This window comes from Pinus tabuliformis, chromosome 9 (genome assembly GCF_031772625.1).
Source record: "Pinus tabuliformis cultivar Carrire ecotype Pingquan chromosome 9, CPIR1, whole genome shotgun sequence".
NCBI classification, from domain to species: Eukaryota; Viridiplantae; Streptophyta; class Pinopsida; order Pinales; family Pinaceae; genus Pinus; species Pinus tabuliformis.
In genome coordinates, this window is record NC_142307.1 from 1035731652 (window position 1) to 1035750889 (window position 19238).

Here is a 19238-nt window from a genome sequence, read left to right on the forward strand (position 1 = left end):
GAATGTTCAATTGGTACCACCACCAAGTTTAATCCTTTATGAATATTGTTAAACAGCTTAAGCTTGCTTCACAACTTCTAATGTTTCTTAACTTACGTTTCTACACCTCTAAGTGAGACTACAACCCCCCAATCTCTCTAACTATTCAACCTCTTCAACTCTTGTTAAAGCCTTCTTATACGTGAATGCATACATCAAGAAGAACATAACACTACCATCCCAAATTTACATGCTTGTTCCCTCTTTTAATGCCTTGTTAAACCACATTATCACACTATTTAAAATGAAATGTTCACATCTTAACGCACGACGCCTACTTTTCTCATGACAACCTAAATTATCTGAGTGACTAGAAGAGAATTCCATTTTCTAAAGATAAAAACACGGGGCCTTACAACCCCATCCATGTAATAATTTGAATATATTTAACCTAAAGAAGGATATGTACCCTACTCCTTCCAAATTTGACATGTGACTTTTAATAAACTAACACTTGTTTTTAATTATAATTAAATCCACTTATTATATTTTGTTGACACCCACCTAATATGAAAGAAGACCTAAATCATTTCAACACAACCATGTTAAGAGCACTTGTTTCCTTCATACATATCAGAATTTTTTTCATACATTTTAAAAACAAACTCATTACATAAAAACCATCATCATCATCATCATCATCATCATCATCATCATCATCATCATCATCATCATCATCATCATCATCATCATCATCATCATCATCATCATCATCATCATCATCATCATCATCATCATCATCATCATCATCATCATCATCATCATCATCATCATCATCATCATCATCATCATCATCATCATCATGTTTTCAAATATAACCATAAACATGTAAGATCCAATTAGTTTCTCAAATACCACTAAAATCTGATGTAAGTGAAAATAAAATAATTTATCTATACTTTTTCTAAATGGAGAGTTTTAACATATTTGTAAACATAAACCTTTAATTTTTCTTCACAAACATCTCCCAACCAACTAAATATGATGTAATTGAAAATAACATAGTGTATCTATTCTTTTCCAAATAAAATAGTGTACCTATCATTTCCCACAAAGGAAATAGTGTATTTATAAAATGATAATAATCTATTTCTTAAATATTATTATGCATATGTCTTCAATTTATTTAATTTTTCACAAACAAATAAGAATTCTGATATTTTTTATGTATAAAAGACTACATCATCAAAAATATAATAATTAAAATACTAAGAGTTAATAAGTAGAGTAAAATTTATCAAATTTTATTTTTATTAGAGATTTTTTTCTTTTTTCTTTTTAATGTTCGGGCTAATATCATAAAGTTAATTATTAATTTGCTATGCTTCATATTGAGCGTTAGAGTACATTATTATACGAATTTAGATTTATATTTTTGTTATAAATTTGTACTTTATTTTTATTTTTAATTTTTAATTATTATGTTGACTAGGCTGTAAAGATATTTTTGGATATTGAATACATTTTAATTCAATAAAATATTATTTGATGATGAATATATTTTTTTATTGTCATTTAGTCAAAATGGGTGAATGTAAACCTTGTAAGAATTTGAGGATGGTTGTTTAGGCAACTGTGATTTTTTTATATAGAAGACTATATCATCAAAAATATAATAATTAAAATTTTAGCATTAAAGAGTTAATGAGTAAAATTTATTGGAATTTGTTTTTATTAGAGATTTTTTTCTTTTTTTCTTTTTGATGTTTGGGATAATGTTGTAAAGTTAATTATTAATTTGTGATGCTTCATGTTTATTGGGCATTAGAATATGTTATTATATGAACTTGGATTTATATTTTTGTTGTAAATTTGTATGTTATTTTTATTTTTTATTTTTAATTATTATGTTGACTAGGTTGTGAAGATTTTTTTGGATATTGAATATATTTTAATTCAATAAAAAATTATTTGATTATGAATATATTTTTTTATTATCATTTAGTAAAAATGGGTGAATGTAAACCTTGTAAGAATTTGAGGATGGTTGTTTGGGAGGCACAATAGGAAATTTTGTATATATATATATTTTTTGCAAACTTGGTAGTGCTTCCTCTATTTATATTAGTTTTCCAAAATCAGAGACTTCCATTTGTTCGAAGTGGCTTACGTACCTGAAGGAAACCATGTAGCCACCTGTCTGCATTAAAACCTGTCCAAAATTTAAAAAGGTTTTTTGCTATCCATCTAGTAGCATTGTCTTTACTATCTATACCACTGCTCAAATAAAACAAATTAAACAAGTAAAAGAATTTCATCAAAATTTTATCAGATTTGAACTCGACCGCTGCATTAATCCTCATTCGAGGATATTACTCGAGCTGGCACTTTGGACTAGAGCCAAGCATCTCTCTCCTCTTCATATCTTGTAGTGTCTACTCAATTCTTCCCAAGGCCAAGTTGTTTTTGTAGGTCTATATCTGAACTGTTGTTATTTCCCTGAGTAGTTCAGCCCTGAATGGATCCTTTTCCTTGGTATTCTCCTTTACCTCTGTTCTGCCACCTGCTGCTTGTTCTCGATTCAGGGTCATGGTCCTTGCCACCATATTCTTCATTACCCAATACTGTTGTATTGTTTTCCTGAAGAGAGAGTGGCGGCCTTGAGAATTCCCTGGACCGGGAACCATGCTTTCCCACTGCTCTATGGGGATATCCTAGTTCTTGATACTGTCATTAAGTTCTCTCTCCCAACCAGCAATTTGGGCTCTGATGTCCGGCGGGTTCTCTGCCATATACGTGTCAATAAGAGTTTTCATATGTTCATTGCCTGGCTTTCTCCCTCTTTTCCTTTGATCCTTGCTCGAGTCACTTGTTCCTTCTTCCATCTTTTTATCTATCTTGCCTCTCTTGGGTGCCATGTTACTCCCTGCCTTCCTGTGACCATCTTCTTCTCGTTTTTCTCTGTCTTCCTCACAGTGTTGGCCGCAGTGTGAGGTGAGACCTATCACATAGCCATTACATTTATCATAATTATAATAGTAAAACAAAACAAGTTTCCATTTACCCATTTCATTTTTGTTATCCCTTCCCTTTCCAGAGTTTTCTTCCTTTGAGATTTTTGTCGTAATGTCGCCATTCCTCTCCATGTTATGGGTTCGTTCCTTTCTTGATTCTCTTGCCATTTTTCCTCCACGGCAACAGTCGGCACATGGCCTGCCTGTTCTGGGCATCCTCATGGATTCTTAGGTAAGGTCGGTTTTCTGTTCCTCTCTTCCCAGGGTCTCTCTGGTTTGGCTACGTCTTCCCTCAGGGTGTTGGCCCTAAATTCCTCCCCTAGAGGTTTCTTGTTTCCCTAGTTCTCTTTTTTCTCTGTTTTTTTTCTTCCCCGAGGTGCTTCCTTGTTACCTTTTGGATCCCTCCCATAGTTTCCTATAGGGGTGGCTATAGTCGTGCTCTATCTGAATTTATTTCGAGCTTTTGCCATGGTATAGACCTCTCCCATCCTGGGTTCTAGTCCCTCCCACCTTAGCTTCCTACCCCGTGTTTTCACAAGCATTTCTACTATTTTGTCTAAACCAGGGTCGCAGGAGGGTCTGGGTTCCTCCTTGACTGACTCATTCTTTTTCCATATCAGATTTCCTATATTCCTACAGATATTAATCCTGAGCCTTACAAGGTTGGGGAACAGAGGAACTACATACCAACTTGCAGGTCTGATGCCGCTTCCGTCCACGGGATGGATTGTTGCTCTTCAGCCACCTTTCCTCTCTCTAGCTCTTGTCTCCATCTTCTGCATGCATCTAACTATGCCCTGATTTCCTTTAAGGTTTATGCCCCTCTCCTTCTTGTCCCTTGCCTTTACTGCCACCTGTCTGGCATTATTACCTGTGCTAATCCCTACGCCATTGACTTAGAATGCTGACCATCGATCCTGGCTACCACCTCCTCTCATTAATCCTCACTTGTTCCTGGCTGCTCTTTCCGTGTACGTGTTGTCCTTGTCCTGCCACTTGCTGACATCCTTCTGGCCGCTCCCTTGCTTACTTCCCTGCCGTCTTCGCTATCATGCTCATTTGTCACTACCCTCATTCTCTCAAGGGTTGAGGAAATTTGTGTATATTGAATACCTTGTAATTCAATAATAAACTATAGATTGGCTTTCTCAATGAATATCAAACATTGATGTTATTATAATGTGATGCACTACATTGTTGAAGTGTGTTCCCCTAGAGAAATTTATAGTCAGTTACTTTCTTGTTGTAGGTAATAAATTATTCAAAGTAAATGGTTGGAAAGATATTTTTGGTTATTGAATTATAATTTTTTTTTTGGGTAAAAAGGAAAATTTATTAATTAGTTAAGAGAATTTAAAAATTTATTTATAAAATATATAAATATTTTAAATCAATATATTTAATTTATATTATTTTTAGAGTTCTTATAATTATTTTTAATAATAATGAAGTATACAGATATTAATAGACTATAGATCATTTTAAACTTTCATTTATCAAAAATTTAAATAAATAATCAAATTTTTAAATAAATCAAAAATTCCAAGATGTAAATTTTATTTATATATTAATTACTAAACTACATTTAAAATAAAATGTTTTCAATATTTTATAAATTTATAATAATTTATTACTTAGATATTATTATCCATCGCTCTTCAATTTATTTATTTTTTCACATAATTAGAAACAAATAAAAATTGACTAATATTTTTTTATATAGAAGACTACATCATCAAATATATAATAATTAAAATTTTAGCATTAAAGAGTTAATAAGTAAAGTAATATGAATTATGAGAAAATAAAATTGTTTAAGGAAATATTAAATTTAATGGATGGTATGGTAATCCAAGGAAGGTATTATGTAAATATAGTCTTAAAAAAATATTTATATGAAAGATATATGAATGAATAAGTCTAAAGTATTCACGATCTATGAGATGTTAACCAAAAACTATTTTAGAAAAAGTAATTATATTAATTTTAATGTAAATAATGTTTCTTACTTTCTTTAAATAAGAGGGAAGAGTATTTAATAAAATATTATTTGATTATAAATATAACTTTTAGTTATCATTAAAAGTGGGAGTATTTAATAAGATATTATTTGATTATGAATATATCTTTTTATTATCATTTCAGTCAAAATGAGTGAAGGGGGAGATAGGAGCGGGAGGGGTAATATTTCGCCTCAATGGAGAAATAGAGATCAAACATGCATGAGGACTAGGATCAATAACTAACAATCAAGAAGAAGCTTTGGATCTTTGGTAAGGGTTGAAAATAGTCATAACAAGATGAATTCATCAACTAGTGGTATTGTGGTATTGGGAGACACGATGATAAACATCCAAAAGTTTTATAGAACCAAAAATTCTATCAAAATATATCAGTCCCCAATGGACACTCAATCAAAAGAGGAAATAACTAGATCATTGATGAGCACACTAATATAGGAGCTCATCTTGATCAAGGAATACTCTGTCAGGATAGAGGTGACTCAACTCATTAATATATTCCATGATGTTGCAATTATGTAGAATGGAGGATGTAATAAATCAAAGGACACCTTGGAGAAACCAGTTCCCAAGGCCTATCACATTATTAATTAGCATTGAAATCGTCGTGATCATGATTGCCTTGAAATGCCAGCTCTCGATCAAGGAAAAACAAGCTAAGTGCTATTCCATATGGATAGTGGAGAGGCAATGTGTCACTCGCAAGGATAGACGGAATCACGCTGCATGCAACTTCAAGCTGGGCCATAAAATCTCTATATATAGTACCTTAATGCCACCTCTGTAAAGTAAATTCAATAAAATCGAGCAATGGGAAATGGATTTGATGTAGGTTAGAGGTGAAACGAACAGTATATCAAAGGTCAGAAGAATTCAATGTGAAAATAGGTCTACAGGAAAGGAAACTAGTCGCATTCCCCATTATAAATGGGAATTCACGATGTTGTATGTGTTAATTATTAAGGTTAACCTTCTTTGATCATACTCTATGGCCTCCTCTATCCATGAAAACGAAATATATGCTAGGAAGGCTTCGAATCAAAATTCCCTTGAGGAAGGTGTTGCCAAGCTATAAAGGGTTGGTGAGCAAGTTGTGCTAGAAGCTCGTTCACCAAGAGGCCATGGATAGGCTTCAACTGATAATGAATAATTTAGCCACCAAGGTGGAAATTTTGGGTCTAAGTTAATGGGATTGAGGTCATTTTTAAAATGGCACCAGTTGGTGTCCTCAAGGATGTGTTTGGTCTGCAGGATCCCGTGTCCCCTGGTGTGCATGACGAACTTCAACCAAGCGAGCATGTGGAGCAGACTATTGTAGAAATTCCACTACAGGAGTAGGAATAAAATGGAACCGCAATGGCCAATAGTGACCCTCTAGGAATGTAGAGTTTGGGTTTCATATCTCTTTTTGTTAAATGTTTTGTAAATTTGTAGTTTTTATCGAGTTTTTGTTTGGAGAATTTACAAGAAAAGTGTTGTTAGATGTATAGAAAGGAATATGCAGGATAGGAAAAGACTACTCTTTGAATATATTTGAATTATTGTTGATGGTGATCACTCCTTGAATGTAAGGGTACTATCCCATTTACCAACTTGATCAATATAAACTATTCGTTCCTTAAAAAAAATGGGTGAACATAGACCTTCTAAGAACTTGAGGATGGTTGCTTGCACAAATGTAATAGGATATTTTTCTATTTTTGGTGTTGCAATATAACAACAAGAATTTTAAATGGAGGACTTATCCATAATGATTATGGGATACTTTGAAAATTCCACATAATAATCTAAAATTGAATTTTAGGAAGTGTTGTTTGCCTTTGTCAGATATGTTCTTTAGTATATGTATTTCATGAATGAAAATGTAGAATTTGTGAGTCCATGTAAAACAACACTGCTTCAAGTTACAGTGAATGACATCCCCTATGAGATATTCCTTTATTGTGTACCAGATGCATGCCAAATGAAACATGGGAATTGTTTACAGTGTTGGTGGAAGATTGGCAAATTTGTCACACATCATATTGTTTGTAGCATCATATTTTGTTTCAAGTAGAAGAAGGTGATTAGTCGAATGCCTTCAAATTTTCTTTTTCTAGTCAGTGAAGATTACTTAACTAGTTTGGGATTGAACATGAAATGTTTCTTCAATCATGATCAATCTAGGTTTGTGTTTTAGCAAGTCAGTGAACATCTCTCAGGTTCAAAAAATTCCACTTCAAGGATTCCTTCAAAAATATCTGTGGAAGAATCCCCAAATCCATTAACCACCTCCAACAACTAGAAAAAAACAAATATTTATTTGAACTAATTATCAAGCAGTATACGTGTAACTCTTGGGAAATGTATGAAGTTACTAAAACTAGACCTATCATATAATAGGCTCATAACACACATACCTCATGTTGGAAAACAACGCTTCAAGTTATAGTGAATGAAATTTCGTGTGCCCACTTCTAGGATCCCTTTTAAAGAAGTAATCCCAATCCCAATGTCATCATAAAAACAAAAAAAATATTTGAACAAAATGATTAGAATCTTTGTAACTCATCGATCTCTTGCCACAGGGAGGAAGTCAATTCTCTTGTGATTTGGAGATTTATCTTTGTTCATATTTCTTTGGAGCATTTTCTTTAAATGCTGACATTTGTATTTTTTATTTTAGAAAAGGAATCCTTTGTTCAAGTTGATTGGTGAAGGTGATTGGTATTTGAGATTCTCTTGATATTTTGTGCATTTGGCATGTCTTCTTAGTTAGTAATGAATGTGAATCTCTAGAGAGACATTTTATATATTATGAGTTTAGATTAAGTGTGTTGGACTTGATATTCACTCTAAATGTCTTGTGAGCCCTAAAATGCACCAAATTATGTTGTATATACAAATAATATACCACGTCGCATATCCATGATGTGACTACCAACATACATTTTTATGGGTTCACATGGGACCACTGGTTCATTGACTATAAACTGTCAGATTGCAAATTATTTTTTAGCTTCAAAATGTTTTGAGAAGCTTTTGGATATTATTCATGCTTTGAGCTAATATTTGTTTGATTTTATGATGTATAATAATATGGGTTTGACTTCAGAGATGATGAGTTGTACTTAATAAAGCACAACTAATTTTTTCTTGGAAGGGCATTGATGGATGACATAAAATAATTTGGACTTGCCAATGACTAAATTCTCATGGGACCACAAAGGTCACTATGTGCAATTTCCACATGCATGTTTTTTCTTCATTCGACTTTTTTTTTCAAATTTATTCCTATGTTTCTTGTCCAAAATATGAAATTCATAATAACTCTTTCATGTTTTTACCAATCAAATAGATGACTAGGTTATATAAATTTTTGGGCCCTTATTTTAAAACCAACGTGAGGTGTGGTCTTTTGATGTAAAAACCAATATTTTCGTTGTGGTTCTTATGGGCCACACTTGCTTGATTTTTAAGATAAAATGGTTTAAATGTTGTTGAATGATCTCTACATTATTTTCAACTCCATGACATGGGTTAGATTTACTTAACCAGAAACTGTTGGATTAAAAAAAGAACATGGCAGACACCAAGGAGATTAGTGGTGAGGAAGGAGACCATGGCGGCGAACGGAGGCGGCAGGGTTCGACCTGGGATCACCTAGGAAGCCAGCCTAGGTAGCTACAGTACTGGGTTTAGGTAGTTTATGGCAGAAGGTAACAGCTACGGTACGGGGTAGACGTTTTGGCGGAAGTTTCGAGGCGGGCTGGTCAAATCGGTCACGGGTGGGAAGGCGTTTTGTTTTAACCTGGAAGTTTATCAGTAAAAACGGCTTGCAACTTTAACCGGAGAGGTAGCAGGACTTATCTGGTAGTGACTTTTGTTAAGGGCTAATCTGAAGGCTAAACGGGGAACGGCGAAGTTAAGCTAATCTACGGAGAGACAGCAGCTGGTTTGGGGAACCGGCTTTTCCCGTTCCGAAGCGGCATCGACACCTACAGCTAAGCACAGTGTGGAGTGTCAGGTTTTGGGGTTTTTTTTACTGTTTTTTCTTTCACCATGGTTCAATCTTCCGAGTCGGTTGACCTGGAGCCGGCGCCAGAGGATCTGCTTTCAGTTTGGGGACAAGAGGTAACCGCCCAAAACTTGGTTAAGTTTTTTGGCAGTCATGGTGATTCGGAGCCGTTTTCGGAGGACGCGTGGAACCCTAAGTGGAAACCCGAACAGTTAGAGGTTAAGGCAGGTGTGGACGGACCATGCGCCAAAGGAAAGAAGGACACCTCCCCACTTCTTCTACCGGGAAAGAACCCATTCCAGGTTTCTGTAGGTTTTCATGGCAGCAAGTTGAAACCCCTCTCAGTCCCAGCCAGGATTTCCGGAGGGCTTGAAGACATCATAAACTTCCCGACCAAGCATGGCATTTGGAGATCAGTTGGCGGGGGTTCGAAGACAGGGAATGCGGATCTAGAAAGGAGCAACCGGCATTCTGTGGGGCGCTCTCCCTTAAAGCTCTCCCAAAACCCTAGTCAAGAAGGGTTGTTATCTGAAGGAAGAGAGAAGGTAAGCCTCGAGAAGGTGGGGAAAACCCCACTAAGTGCAAGTACTTCTGGGAATCCAGGACAGGGGGTCGGCGAAAAGGTGGCTTTGGAAGCAGATGGACAGCATGCACGGGGAGTTTCGGAGCCACAAATTCCTATAGTAAACTGTGGGAATCCTCAGGGCAATCAAGACAGTGCAAACCCTAATCCCCTGGGAGGGCCTTTAGATCGGGGTCAAGACAAGTCTGAGGCGACCCGAAAGAAGGATTTTTCTCTGAAAAAGAAGACCTTCGAAGGCAACCTGGTCCTCGGCATGGATGTCCAAGTTCAGGATGCGCTGACTGTGGCGGAATGCACTCTGGTAGGAAGAACCAGAGGGAGGACTCCATCAGGTAAATCATTAAACCAGTGGGCGGAGACCCAATGGAAAAATTCCCTTTCAAATTCCTTCAGAGTGGCCCTATTAGTAAAGGGATGGTTCATGGTTAGTTTTGCCAATAAAGAAGATGTTGATTGGGTCTTTGAGAGGAACTGGATCATTGGAAACCGCCCGGCCCTGTTTCAGAGATGGACGCCAAATTTTGATGCAAATAGGGAGAAGGCGGATGAGTTCCCAGTATGGGTCAGAGCACCAGGACTTCCTCCGTTCTTGTGGGTTGAATCAGTTTTTAAATCCATAGGGGACCTGCTGGGCACTTATCTTGAAGCGGATATGTCTTTCCTCCATACCTTCGAAAGAACAATGGCAAGGATTCTGGTTCGTTTAAATCCTAAGGAGGGATTAGCGGAGTCTATAAAGCTGGAGTATGGAGAATTCGTGTTTGAGCAGCCATTGGATTATGAGCACCTTCCTTTTCGGTGCTATAGGTGCCACGTATACGGGCACTTGGCAAAGGACTGCCCTTTGGGTAATCGTAGAAGAAGGCCGCAGAGACCAGATGAGCAGAGGGAGAAAAAGGTGAGAAGGGAACAGGCCTCTGAGGCTAAGGGAGCACAGAAGGATGTGGCTTTGGTGGAGAGGAACAGTAATATAGAGGAGCCAATCAGAGGAAGCGACAAGCCTATGTCTGAAGAACCAAAGGCCAAAGAAACCCCGGCGAAGGAATCTCAGGAGCCGATAGCAGATGGCCCCGACACTGTGATGGAGGATCATCTCGGTATGACTCATGATCATTGTTCTGTTTCTTTTTCCCATGATCTTAATGTTAACCATAAAATCGAAGCTCAAAACTCTTATAGGAATATTGATTGTATTTCTACTGAAAAGCTTATTGATGCCATTCCCAACATAGATTTGAATTGCGAAGATGTGTCTATTGCTAAACAAATTCCTTCTTCCTCCACCATGAGTTGTCATTATAATCTGAGATCCCTGGACAAAAGGCAGGATAGGTCTTTAGAGACTCCTGATCCGATAGGTGGTTTAGGCCCTTCTTCTTCCCAAGCTTCCAAAAGAAAGGGTAGGGGTAGGAAATCGAGTTTGTCAAAAGCTCAGGTCAAAGCAAAGTTTGACGTTGCTGATGGGAAGCAAATGTCCATTACTGGGGCGCTTAGAGCAGCGAATACCCCTGACCAAGTTGTAAAATGATCCTTATGTCCTGGAATTGTAGGGGGTTAGCCAGTAAACCCAAAAAACTGGCCTTAAAAGAGTTGATTACTCGTTACAATCCGGACATTTTCTTTCTTCAAGAAACCCTTGGGAAGAGCCTTGAGGTGGAATCTATGCTCAGATCCTCCCTCCCAGGTTGGACATTTTATGCTTTAGATGCTGTAGGCCATTCTGGGGGGCTAGCCATTGGTGTTAAAAATGGAAGGATGATGATCAATAGCACTTGGGGCATGGACCATGCTCTTGGCTTAGAGGTCACCTCTCCTGACATGGGGCTTTCTTTTCTAATCCTAAATATTTACGGGCCATGTCAAGGGCGAGAGATTTTCTGGAACAATTTGCTCTCAAAAGATCTTGTTAAAGACAGGAGTGTTATCATGGGAGGAGACCTAAATTTCTCTATTGGGATTGCGGAGTCATGGGGTCCATCAGCCAGGGAAGACCCGCTCTCTGATTTCTTTTCAAACTCTCTCCTATCACATAATTTGATTGATGTCAATCTAATCAAAGTCAAGCCCACATGGAGGAACAGAAGAATTGGGGAGGGAAGGGTGGCGAAGCGGTTGGACCGTTTCCTAATAAGTGAAGATTTGATTAACAGCATCCCTATGTTCCGGCAGTGGGTCGGAGAAGGGGGAAATTCTGATCACTTTCCAATCCTATTGGATTTTCAAAAGCCTCCTCCTAAACCCGCTACTCCTTTCAAATTCAATGCGGCCTGGTTACAGGAGGAGTCTTTCAATATCCTCTTCAGGGACACTTGGATACATCCGGGCAGCTCTTCATCAGAAAGCAAAGGAGCTCTTTTTTGGGACAATCTTAAAAGACTCAAAAAAGCAACTATAGAGTGGGCCAAAGCTCGGAAGATATCCCAGAATGAGGAGCTCTCCCTCATAGATGCTGAACTCCGAGATCTTGAGGAGCCTGAGGCTGATGGATATGTAAATCAAGCCTCAAAGGACAAGATTATGATGTTAGAAAAACAAAGAAGCAAGATCCTTCTCGAGAGGGAAGAGGAGTGGAGGCAAAAAAGCAGGGCTATTTGGCTGAAAGCTGGTGATGAGAACACAAAGTTTTTTCACAATTATGCTAAAGGTAGGAAAAATGCTAACACAATCTGGAAGCTCAGGGATCAAAATGGAAGAGAAGCCTCCTCTTTTGAGGAACTTTCAAGAATGGGTAAAGCCCATTTCCAAAATCTCTTTACAGCTCAAGGAGGGATTACTTTAGCAGAAATTATCAGAACTGCCCAATGTTTCCCCAGATTTGTCGAAGAAGAGGAAGCTGAAAATTTAATGGATGTCGTGACCAAGGAAGAAGTTGAGCATATTATCAAATCCATGGCAAAAGATAAAAGCCCAGGTCCAGACGGGTGGACCATTGAACTTTTCAACCATTTTTTTGATTCAATTGGTGATGAGCTAACTGAAGTGGTGGAAGAATCTAGAAGGAAGGGTGAGATGTTTCCCCCTTTCAATTCTACCTTCATCGCCCTCATTCCAAAGAAGGAGGACCCTGACTCCTTTGAAGACTTTAGACCAATCTCCCTCTGCAACTGTGTCTACAAAATCATAGCAAAAATTATAGCTGTGCGCTTGAAACCAATTTTGTCAAACAACATCTCAAGTGAACAATTTGGTTTTTTGGATGGAAGGCAGATTCATGAAGCTATAGGGGTAGTGCAGGAGACGATCCATAGTATCAGACAAACAATCAAGAAAGGGGCTGTGATAAAAATTGATCTATCAAAAGCATATGATAGAATTTGCTGGACTTATCTCAGGATGCTGCTAACACACCTGGGCTTCAAGCTGGAGTTCATCAATTGGATAATGGGATGTGTCACCAGTGTAAGCTTTGTTGTCCTAATCAATGGAGCAGCGTCCCCTTTCTTCAAAGGTCAAAGGGGACTGAGACAGGGATGCCCCCTTTCTCCCTTGCTTTTCCTCCTTGTGGCAGAGGGTCTTAGCAGGCTGATTATGGAAGCAAAAAGGACAGGTTTGATTAAAGGTTTGGAAGTAGCTGTAAATCTGTTCATTTCACATCTTCTTTTTGTAGACGATATTTTGCTTTTTACTAATGGAAGTCTGAGTGAAGTGAAGGAACTAAAGAACATCTTGGATCTGTTCATGAAAGCCACAGGAATGCAAATCAATCTCAGAAAATCCCATTTTATTATGGAAGGTTTCAACAGGAATGAATGCTCTCAGATCACTGCCATCTTACCTTTTGAAGTTTACACCATGGAAGCGCCCTTCAAATACTTGGGGTTCTGGCTTAAACCAAACTCCTATAAAAAGCAAGATTGGAACTGGCTGGTGGCTAAAATTGAAGCTAAGATAGCCCATTGGAGTTTCAAGTGGCTATCTAGAGCTGGAAGGTTGACACTGGTAAACTCTGTGCTACAGGCCATGCCAGTGTTCTGGGCAGCCTTGACCTGGATACCTAAAGGCATTTTGCATAAGATAAAGAGAATCTGCTGCAGGTTTCTTTGGTCTGGGGCCAAGGAAGACTCGGTTCTCCCCTGGGTTGCTTGGGACAAGATCGCCAGACCAAAAGAATGGGGTGGTTGGGGCATAAAGAAGCTAAATGACTTTAGCACCTCATTGGCAGCCAAATCTGGGTGGAGGATTATTTCATCGGAGAACCTTTGGACAAGAGTAGTCAAGCGCAAATATATAGATCCAATGTCTCTGGAAAATTGGATCCGGGATCCAAATAAAAAAGGGAGAAATATCTCAGTAATATGGAAAGCTACCATTGAAGCCTTCAAAATCATCGAACAAGGGTTGTCCTGGCAGGTGGGCAATGGTGAAAATGTCAAAATAGGCAGGGACCCTTGGGTGGGGTGCAATGAGCTTTATGCTCTTTCTCCGGGTCTCATTCGACATTTGGATTCAAAAGGTATTCTTCATCTGAATCAGATAGAGAAGATTGGTCATTCTTCCATATGGGGGCAAGCGTGGAAATCTGGGGAAGAGCTTGATCTAGCTCCTGAATGGTGGGATGAGTGGAAAATCTTCACTCAGGAATTATCAAGATCCAATGTAAGGATTGCTGATAGACCTGATCAGCTGGTATGGGCCCATGCTGACTCAGGCTCATATGTCCCAAAAGCAGGGTACAGCTTCATAATGTCAAAGAAAGGATGGGAAGAACCTGTTTGGTGGGCAAAACACCTGTGGAAGTTAAAATGCCCAAAAAAATCTAGGTTGTTTTTCTGGTGCGTACTGAAGAAGAAGGCCCCAACTTGGGATATTTTACAAGCTAGATTCATGCTCGGCCCAGGCAGGTGCCCTCTTTGCAAAAACGATTCAGAGTCCATCCATCATCTGTTCCTGAATTGCCCTTTCACTAAAAAGGTGTGGGAAGAAGTGCAAAGCTTATTGAGAAAGCATCTCAGATGGGAAGGGGTTTCCATTATAGAAGCTTGGGAGCTATGGTGGAACCAGAATCCAGGGGGGAATCTGAGGAACCTCCCTCCCATCATCTCTTGGGGAGTTTGGTTGGCCAGAAACAAATCCATTTTTCAAGATGCATCTATCTCAGCTGAAACCATTGCCATCCAAAGTACAGCCATTTATTTAAGTATTCCTGAACCGGAGGAACCAAGCAATAAATGCAAAAACCGGGAAGAACAAATAAGGCCAAACATTCCGTGGGCCTACTTCGATGGGGCCTCACAAAACAACTCAGCAGGGGCAGGCATAGTCATTCATCTTAATGATTCTCATTCTCTCTTGGCTTCGGTGGGCATTGGTACTGGTTCAAACAATTTCGCTGAATTGTCAGCCCTCAAGTTACTTCTCTGTTGGCTTATTCACAGACACATCTTCGCAATTCAGATCTTTGGGGACTCTTTAAATGTGATTAAATGGGTTAACGGAAACAGTAGATGTCAGAACTATATGTTGAGACCTCTTCTTGAAGAAATTATGCATTTAAAACAGTCTTTTAATGTCTTTTCTATTGAACACATATACAGGAGCCGGAATGAGGACGCGGATAAACTATCTAAAGATGCTTTGCAGCAGGCTTTGGGCTTTTGGAAAGTGACAGAGAAGCAAAATGACCAGCTACAGGAGTCTCTCCAGCCTCCTTATGTCTAATCTTGTGCCTCCTGTTACGTCTTTCATCAGTTTTTGTTCCTTTTGGGTCACGGAAAGATGTCTTTTGAATATCATCTCTCTGTGTTTCTGCTGAGACAGTGACTTTTTCATCACGGCCCAAGTGTTTTGGGCGACGTTTATTTGTAAACAGTGGGCTGTTTTCCTTCATGGAGGTCCACTGTACTATACAGACGGTTTTTGTGTATGGTGTTTTGGCTACAGGCAGAGAATCTGCTGTGGACTGTTGGTTTCTTTTTGTTGAGAGATCAGTATTGCTCCCTCTTGCAGGGGATGTTTTATTTGGGTGTCTTCGGACAGTTTCAGAGTAGAGTCATTTCTCTCTGAGTCAGTTGAGGGTTCTCTCCTCACTGCAACTGAATGTGTTAGCATCTGCTTGTAACTTTTTATCTATTTTATATATAAAAAGTTCGCTTTTTTCTCCGGAAAAAAAAAAAAAGGAGATTAGTGGTAAAGAGAAATGTGATCCTTTGAATAGTTGTAAGGATGAAGGAAATAATACAGAGGTGAGTCAACACTCAAAAGAGAAACATGGGCAATTTTTTCAAGAAGAGGTGTAGTTGATGCTACTCTTGGATTCAATTTTTAGATTGGCTATATGTGCATTTTTATTAAAGGGTGGGTCTTAATTCACATAGAAACTCAAAATTTATTTACAAATTTGTTATATTCCTTTATAGACACATGTTTCAAACTATAAAAAAAAATGCTTTGTACTAATTAAGGTTGTCTATAAAAGGAGGAAGTGATCATGAAGAAATATGGAGGAATTGTACCAAAATGACCTTTTATTTCGGTAGCAAATCACAATCTATTTCTTTAGTTACGAGTCATTCATGTTGGCATAATCAGATAAGGTCTTGAACTTCAACATAGGCCTCATGATTTGTAAAACTTAATGAAACACTATTGCAGTAAGATTTCATTGCAGCATGGTCCTTTCCTTTTGTTGATTTATTTTTGTCTTTCAATAGTTCTCCAAGAAGCGTTAATTAGTGTTATATGCTATTTCCTTACGACATTTCCTTTGTAACATCTGGTGTAATTTCTAGTAATAAAACTCATAAGAGGGTGATGTGTAATTCATTTATTTTTTAGTAAATAAAATTATATGTATTTCATTTTTTTAATAAAAAAAAATAATATATGGGATTTAGGTTTAGCTTGAAAGAATTTTACATCTCCCTCCTAGTAGATTGGAGAATGTGTATTTAGTCTCAATATGTATAAAGAGGGGCCTATTATATATTCATTTTATGGAAAAGGAGAAAAAACCAATATAAATCCATCTTAACTATACACTTAGTAGAGGCTAAAAAAGGCTAAAAAAGATCATGTCTCTCAAAATGAAAATGCAAGCCTTTTATCATTCTGAAAAAATTTCACCTCAAACCCCTCTAAGCACTTACTGAAATTCCTCCCTCTAGACACTTAATCCATAGTTAAAATAGATACATATTATTATAATAGCAATCCCAACCCCAAATCATTCTCAATGCTCCCTTTGAATCAATTGATTTATGACCCAAATCCAAAATACTGGTGTCGTTGCTCAACGTCTCCGTGAGAGAACACACTCTACCTCCCATCTCCCAATCCTAAGTAAGGCAACACAATAATATATCATCAAAAGAAGCATAGGTTTCCTTAAGGTTATTTCGGTGGATTACAATGAATCCTTCAACTTAATGGATATGAAATATCTATCGACTGCTTGCTGACTTGTAAGAAGAGTAATGGAAAAGAAGCAAAGGCTACTTGCAAGTTCATGTAAAGTAATGGAAAGGAAGCAAAGGCTACTTGCAAGTCCTTATAGAAGAAATTCAATCTGGTCCAAGTTTATTGCCAATAAATGACAGAAAACAAAGGAATTTTTTTCATCCAGAGATACAAATAATGGCAAATACAATAAATCCCATCATACACTCGTTATGCCTCCATTACTCCTCTTCAAATGAAGTAATGAAGTGGGTGTCCAAATAGAAGCTTGGGATCACGAATGCAGTGAATTTGAAAGATAAAACTTCGTAGATGGTTTCTTTAGAGAATATATCCATGTTTCTACAAAAACTAGGGAAGAGATGTCTAATGTTGTGCAGGGACCAGTAATTGTTATAGTACTAGTCCCACCAAGCCACCAAAAATTTAGAGATGTGCAACCAATATTTAAACAAAAACAAATAACATTAAGTGTAAATATCTTGTAATTTATGTCCAAAATTTCCCAAAACATTGACTTGGCCAACAAGTGTCCATAAATAGTCTCTTAATACTTAAGAGTAAAAATCATATTGTCCCAACTAGAAAATAGATAAAACCATAAATCCTTCCAAAATGGTTTATTCCAGAAGTACAAAGTAGCATTCACTCCAACCCGCACTGATCAGAACTGAAGCTATGTATCCAAAATGCATATCCATACCTGCACATAATAAAAGTGAATGTATGTCAGCCATAACTGCTATGTTATTCAACGTTTAAACCCAATGTGTTTAATAAATGACACCCAACCCATTCTATTTCCCATTAAAACATATCAAAGCACATGGATCAACAAAAAACAAATTCCCAGACATTGGATCACATCCAAATCAATCCAAATCACACATTCAAAATGAAGCCATTTCATTCCATGTCCATCCTTGCACCAATTAAATTCAAGTGAAAAAACTATAAAAGATGTTCAACCACTACAGAAGTTGCACGTTTAACATTCAAACTATTCACCACCCCTCGAGACAAACCATCACATAACATTTGACAATATATTCAAGTTAGTTACTTCAATTACAACACATTTTTCGTAAAGTTTTATTTTAATTTCTCATAGTTTTTATTTCAGTTTTCTTACAATTTTATTTTCATGAAAATATAATTTTTTTCTATTTTACTATATTCTGAATCAATTTCAAGTTGACTAGAAAATATGAAACAACCATAATGAAGAGTATTGGCTAGTATGGTTAGCTACATATGAAAAAGAACAAAACTCATTTATAATTGAACATCAATCCTTTTCTACAGTACAAATTCCAAGCAGGAGGGAACTCATATAAAGTTCTACACATTCATCCCAAAGCCAACACAATGTCATAAAAAATAGTTCCTCAATTAGAATTAATTGGAAAATGAGGCTCCTAGCTACAATTTAAGAACAACTAGATGACCACCTGAATTAGGGAGACTCCACAATTTTTTTTTCAAAAGGTTGTCTAAGCTTTAGCATTAATTGATGACATGTAGAAATAAACAGTGGCAAATAATTTAGCGATAAATGGCAGCAGTTCCTTTTTTCACTAGAAAAAAACGCTGGCTTTCCATAATAAAATTTACAGAGTGGACCTTCACATTGCAGATCCAATAGAGATTGGCCTTATCTGTCTCACAAACCATTTTGGCCAGCAATTTGTTGCAGAGCTCACATTCCTTTAATGAATGTTCTCCCATGGTTAGACAAAGGGCATTGGCTAATCTCTCTTTCTCTCTCTATATTTTTCCAGTTACCTAGGCCCTGACATGTCCATGGAACTATGTTAATTTATTTTATGATCTATTGATATATATATATATATAGTGGTTGTTTATGGATTAAACATGTATCCAAGCCTATAATATATCTATCAAAGTGAATCTTAATTGAATTCAAAATATATTCATGCCAGATAAACATTAATTGAATTCAAAATATATTCATTCCAAATAAACTTTAAATTGAGCTGACAACTACAAATTCTAATTCACAAACCACAACTGCTCATTTCTTCTTTTATTGAAAATAAATATTTCATTAAAAAAATCTTGAGAAAACATAAGTCACAAAACTTGTGGAGACCAGACTTCCACATGTCACAGTTTCCAAGGAGAAAAGATGTGTCATGGCATCCAAAAATCAACATGTGATAGAAAATCCCATTTACCAAATCAAATACATATGCTCAAAAATGCAAAAAACAGCAAACTAGAGAAAT

General features: G+C 37.1%; 1 protein-coding gene across 1 annotated transcript; it reads left to right on the plus strand.

The window, feature by feature from the left end:
- Positions 1 to 11373: 11373 nt before the first annotated feature.
- On the plus strand, positions 11374 to 15252 carry LOC149152223 (uncharacterized). The gene is made up of 3 exons (XM_089443423.1): positions 11374 to 12732; positions 12927 to 12993; positions 13202 to 15252. Exons 1-3 carry the CDS (start codon positions 11374 to 11376, stop codon positions 15250 to 15252), a joined length of 3477 nt encoding a protein of 1158 aa, XP_089299549.1.
- The last annotated feature ends 3986 nt before the right edge of the window (positions 15253 to 19238 follow it).